General features: G+C 36.1%; 1 protein-coding gene across 1 annotated transcript in view; it reads left to right on the top strand.

The window, feature by feature from the left end:
• The window catches only part of LOC102306417 (RING finger protein 175), a gene marked incomplete at its 5' end in the record, with an annotated part of 9,395 nt that extends 8,467 nt beyond the window's left edge, over positions 1-928 (top strand). Inside the window, 2 exon segments of the mRNA XM_014330876.2 lie at positions 1-73; positions 407-928. Of these exon segments, the coding sequence (XP_014186362.1) occupies positions 1-73; positions 407-527 (194 nt within the window).
• Positions 929-4,775: the final 3,847 nt, after the last annotated feature.

The raw sequence follows: 4,775 nt of genomic DNA, 5'->3' as shown, positions 1-4,775 counted from the left end.
GCATTGTGGGTAAAAAGCAGACGTGTCCTTACTGCAATGAGAAGGTTGACTTGAAGAGGATGATGAACAACCCGTATCCTTTTGCTTCCTTTTGCTGTCCATTACGGGCTGACAATTGAAGTATTGCTGGGGGGTTTTGTTATATGATGTTTTTTTTTTTTTTTTTAAAGAAAAGATAACGTTGAATTAATGAACAAAAAAGTAGAAACTTCTTAAGATCTTCATAGAAAGTGATTTCTAAGTCATATCAAAATAACTAAAGAAGCATAAACTATTAACATTGTCCTTGTAACATTCAACATAATGTGCTTTTACTTATTTGATTTCACTGTTCTTTATCAGTACAGTGCACCCCTGAAATTTGTCTAGAAAACATGATTTTTGTCCTTAATTCCTCAATTTCCAGCTGGGAGAAGACGCATGTCCTTTACGGGCAGCTTCTCGACTGGCTCAGATATTTGGTTGCTTGGCAACCCATCATCATTGGTATCGTTCACGGCATTAATTTCTCCCTGGGCCTCGAGTAAAGCCCCGAGGAACACCGCCATAAGTACGACTGGAGTCGAGTTACACTCAGGACACGTGTGATAGCAAACTGTCACAGTAGGCGCTACAAGGAACCGAATGCAGCTGCTTTCAAAGTTTTTCACTTCGTGTTCTCGGACTAAACTCTCACATGGTTTACTGCAGAGTAAACGGAAAGCGTCAGAGTCTCAACACGACCCCAAAACTGCTGCCAACCCAAACAGAGTGATTGGAGCACAGAGCCAGTATTTTGACAGATCAATCTAGTTTGGTCTGGAAGTGTTGCTGTCATGCATGCCATTTCTGTTTACCTGAAAGATGCTTTACTTTGTTCTGTCTTACAGATTTTCGTGTTTAATTTGCACACTCCCCCTTTTTTTGTTTCTTCTTTTTTTTTTTTTTTAATAAAACATTTCTCTTTCTCATTAGACTTTATCTGTATTGGATTGCTTATAATAAGGACAGCTCTGGGTAACATTTGGACACATTGATTAATTGTAACATGACAGTATTTGACAGTGCCAATGCAAATTACTGAAGTACGCTGTGTACTATGTGCAATGTTGATTCTGTTTGTTATGCTGAACTGTGGTAGAAATGAAAGAATACGTCTCCTACAGCGTTGATAAAACGCAAAGGTCCGGTGTGACTCTCGGCAGCAATTTGTTGCACAGTTTTCATAGAATTCATAAGGTGTTGTAATTTATCCTGCCATGTTAATGAAAGTGAAAATAAATTTGGTCTTATGCACTAGCTCTCTGGCATATTTGATCATGTGAATGCCATTCCAAGTTTAAACAGGTCTCATCAGGTGTTAGACTTGTAATAAGTGAATCATGTTTATCAAAGTCACAGTTCAGGTTTGATGAAAAATAGTTTTCCCTTGACTGTGCAGCCACAGTCGGATCACTCTGAATTCTCAGCCTGGATTTATGACATGGTCTTCTGGTTGTTTCATGCCTCTATAGTCACAAAGTGCACACTTAAATGTTGGGATTTCTATCATGCTTTCACCTAATGTTGCTCTTGTTGTGAGAGGATGTGATAAAAATCACCTCAGAGCTTATTGTGTCCTCCAGGTTCTCTTCTAGTGAGGCCCATTATAAACGGTTTCCAAATTTCAGCTGAAAATCTGAAGAATAGGATCCCTTTCCTGCAGCCGTGTCCATATAAATATCTCCAGGATCATGAAAAATTTGTATGTGGTCCAGCTATATAACACACATTGCACTGGCACATTCAAAATATCCTATTTTTTTTCTAGTTAAACTTTGCCACACACAAACTACTTTATATTATATATTTGTTTACTTGGAGCGGTGATACTGTTTCCATCAATCACCTGTAAAACCAACTTAAAAGTTGTTTTCTTGGATTCAGGATTTTCATATTAACGAAAGATTGTGGTTACTGAAAGAAAACCTTTTTTTTTTTTTTTTTTTTTTTTTTTTTTTTTTATGTTGTCATGGAAAGGAGTATGTTAATGCTGGTGGTAGGGCTTGGAGGTTTGAGTGTTTCACTTGCATTTAATAGTCTTTGGTTTGGCCTGTAAACTGAGTTTAGGAGTACATGTGAATAAAAACTATTACTAGATTCAGCACGTGGCACCTCGACAGCCCTCAGTTGGATAATGTTCACAGATTGGGTTTCAAATCAGTTTTTAATAAGTAAACATTATCATAAACATTAAAGTAAATTTCCCTACTATTTACTATAAAGTGTTACCCAGTCCAGTCTAAATTGTTGTTGTGTACACATTACACTGTTTACATTTAATGTACTCTTTTGTTTTTGAAAATAATTTGAGTGTCTGTTGTTGTAATTTATATGAAGCTGAAGTTGGTAAATGGTTAATTTAATGTAGCAGTAGGTGTCAACGTGTCACGTGTGTGTTTATGAATGAATGGACTTATGAAGCAAAACCTCCATGAACGAGCAGAACAGGGTCATTTAAATGCCCAGTTCCAGTCTGACACATAACCACAGTCACTCCATTTGTTTGGAGGTTAATTCAGAACATTAATGCTTACTGAACAGGAACACAGTTACAAATTTGAGTTATTTAAGAATGACCTGTCGATTCCACATGTAATCACAACGTAGAAACAAAGATATTACCATTGGTTTATATTTGCATAAAGGTATAGATTCTGCTTTTATTCAGCACAAATGTATATAAATACAGGTGCCAGTGCCAGTGAATATAAAGCTTGATGAGATGTAAGGTGCATTAAACTCAGAACTAAAATGAATCAAGTGACCAAGTGCCAAAGACTGTAGTTCCTTTAATGGCCATTTAAGGCTCTACAAACGAGGCAGTCCTCATAGTCTGCCTGCCCACAGATGCTAATCTACAGTGGCCCTGAGTCAAACACACTGCAACTTCGGTTGAGTTGCATTGTGTTTTATTTAACTGAAGTGTTTTTGAGGAGATGATAATGTGATGGAACAGCTGCGGAAGGGACCGGCTAGCAGTAAATAGCTAATGGTGAATATTTATCTACAGTATTATATGAATATGATTAAAAAGCACATTACAAGCATAATTTCCTCCCTCACAACACTGATGAACCCTTTGCTTCTTGCATCTCTTTGTGCAGTTCTTTGCATACTTTGGTTTCTGGCACTCCCACAGCTGTTTTGTCACCTTAATGTCTCCCCAAAAAACACTCCTATTTTGTGTTGCCTGTTGATTTGGGGTTTTTTTTTTTTTTTTTTTTTTTTTTTTTGTTTTTTTTTTTTCTTCTATTGTGTTTTGTGTGCTTCCGGAGTATTTTTCTGTTTGCGGGTGCTTTCTTAAGTTGCATTGTGTTTGACCTCTCAGGCTCACCATACTTATCAGATAAAGCCAGTCTATGAGAATGTGTAAGGAACCGTAGGGACAGGGTCCCACTCTTATGTTTAAAATGGAATTTGTTTCAGTAACAGTGATGACCTGTAAACATTAACAGTTTGCACATGCGTCAGAAACAAAGCTTTTCTTTGCAAAGTCAAACTGCTCTCTTATCACGACTACTGCTGATGACTTTGTATTAATTAAGTAATAAAAACAACAAAAGGTGGTTAAAATGATGGAAATTTATTTTTTTATTGGACATGTGGTTTCATAAAGAAAATTCTGTTGCATGTTTGAAATATTGAATATTAATGTCTGAAGGGTCATTCCTGTTGGCATAATTAAGATTTATATAGTTCATTTACTAAATAAATGTGTGTTGGGCAGCTTTTTCATTGTAGTAAATGCTGTTTATTGGTAATGTGCTTAGAAAAATCGGACCGTAGCTGACTCTCACAGTTTCACCTAAGAGCTTTTGAGATTATTTCCATGTTAAGGACTTGGATAAGTGTTTATGAACTTGCACTCGTGAGGGCCATTGTCATCAGTGAGCAAGACTAGCTAACGTTAGCTTGGAAATAGAGAAAGTTAAAAAGAGCAGTTAATAATTTGCTTTCTTACCTGTTTACCTTTGCTCACTTATGAGAATTTTCATGATTGCGTTTAAATGAAAATGGAAAACCCTCCTGATTACTCACCTGTGGTGATGCATTTAATATCTTAAAAAACAACCCTTTATTCACATTCTAAAAGTACACATTTTAAAGCTTATAGTAAATGCTTCTCACTTTTAATAACTCCTCTGAGTCATTGCCCATGCCAGATAGCGAACCCCTGGTCGTGTGAAGTCCATATTTCAGTGCCTCATAAATGTCCTTTTTCAAGATAAAGTGGTCTTTTATTGTTGCTATAAAAAGCAAACCTTTGCAATAAACTTGCCGTTTGATCAGTATCTTGATGAATAAGTCTTTTGTATTTTTGTTGAATACATGTGACTAGAGACTGATGAAACCCACCAATGTGCTTCCTTCTGCTATTAATATATTTTTTTCTTTTTTTAGTGTAAAGTTTCATCAGGCTTACTCATCTTGGCACTCTCTAAATTTTAATTACTATACTTTTGTTCATTTTAGTTAATGTACTTTTAATTTGTATCATATTTGCTAAATCTAGCATTTACAATAACATTTGCTTCAAAATCTATTGTAATTTAAAGTCACGAAAAACATGTATCAAATTTAATACACTAGGACAGCGGTCAGCAACCTTTAACACCCAAAGAGCAATTTGGACCCGGTTTCCACGCAAAATGAAAACACTGGGAGCCACAAATACTTTTTGACATCTAAAATGAAGATAATACTGTATATATGTCACGGTTCGCTTGAGGACTCACACGCAGGACTCAGAGGCA

Source organism: Haplochromis burtoni, unplaced genomic scaffold (assembly GCF_018398535.1).
Source record: "Haplochromis burtoni strain Fernald_Lab_line unplaced genomic scaffold, NCSU_Asbu1 Contig_974, whole genome shotgun sequence".
Taxonomy (NCBI): Eukaryota; Metazoa; Chordata; class Actinopteri; order Cichliformes; family Cichlidae; genus Haplochromis; species Haplochromis burtoni.
Note: the sequence above shows the minus strand (reverse complement) of the source record. Positions and strands in the feature narration are given on the sequence as shown.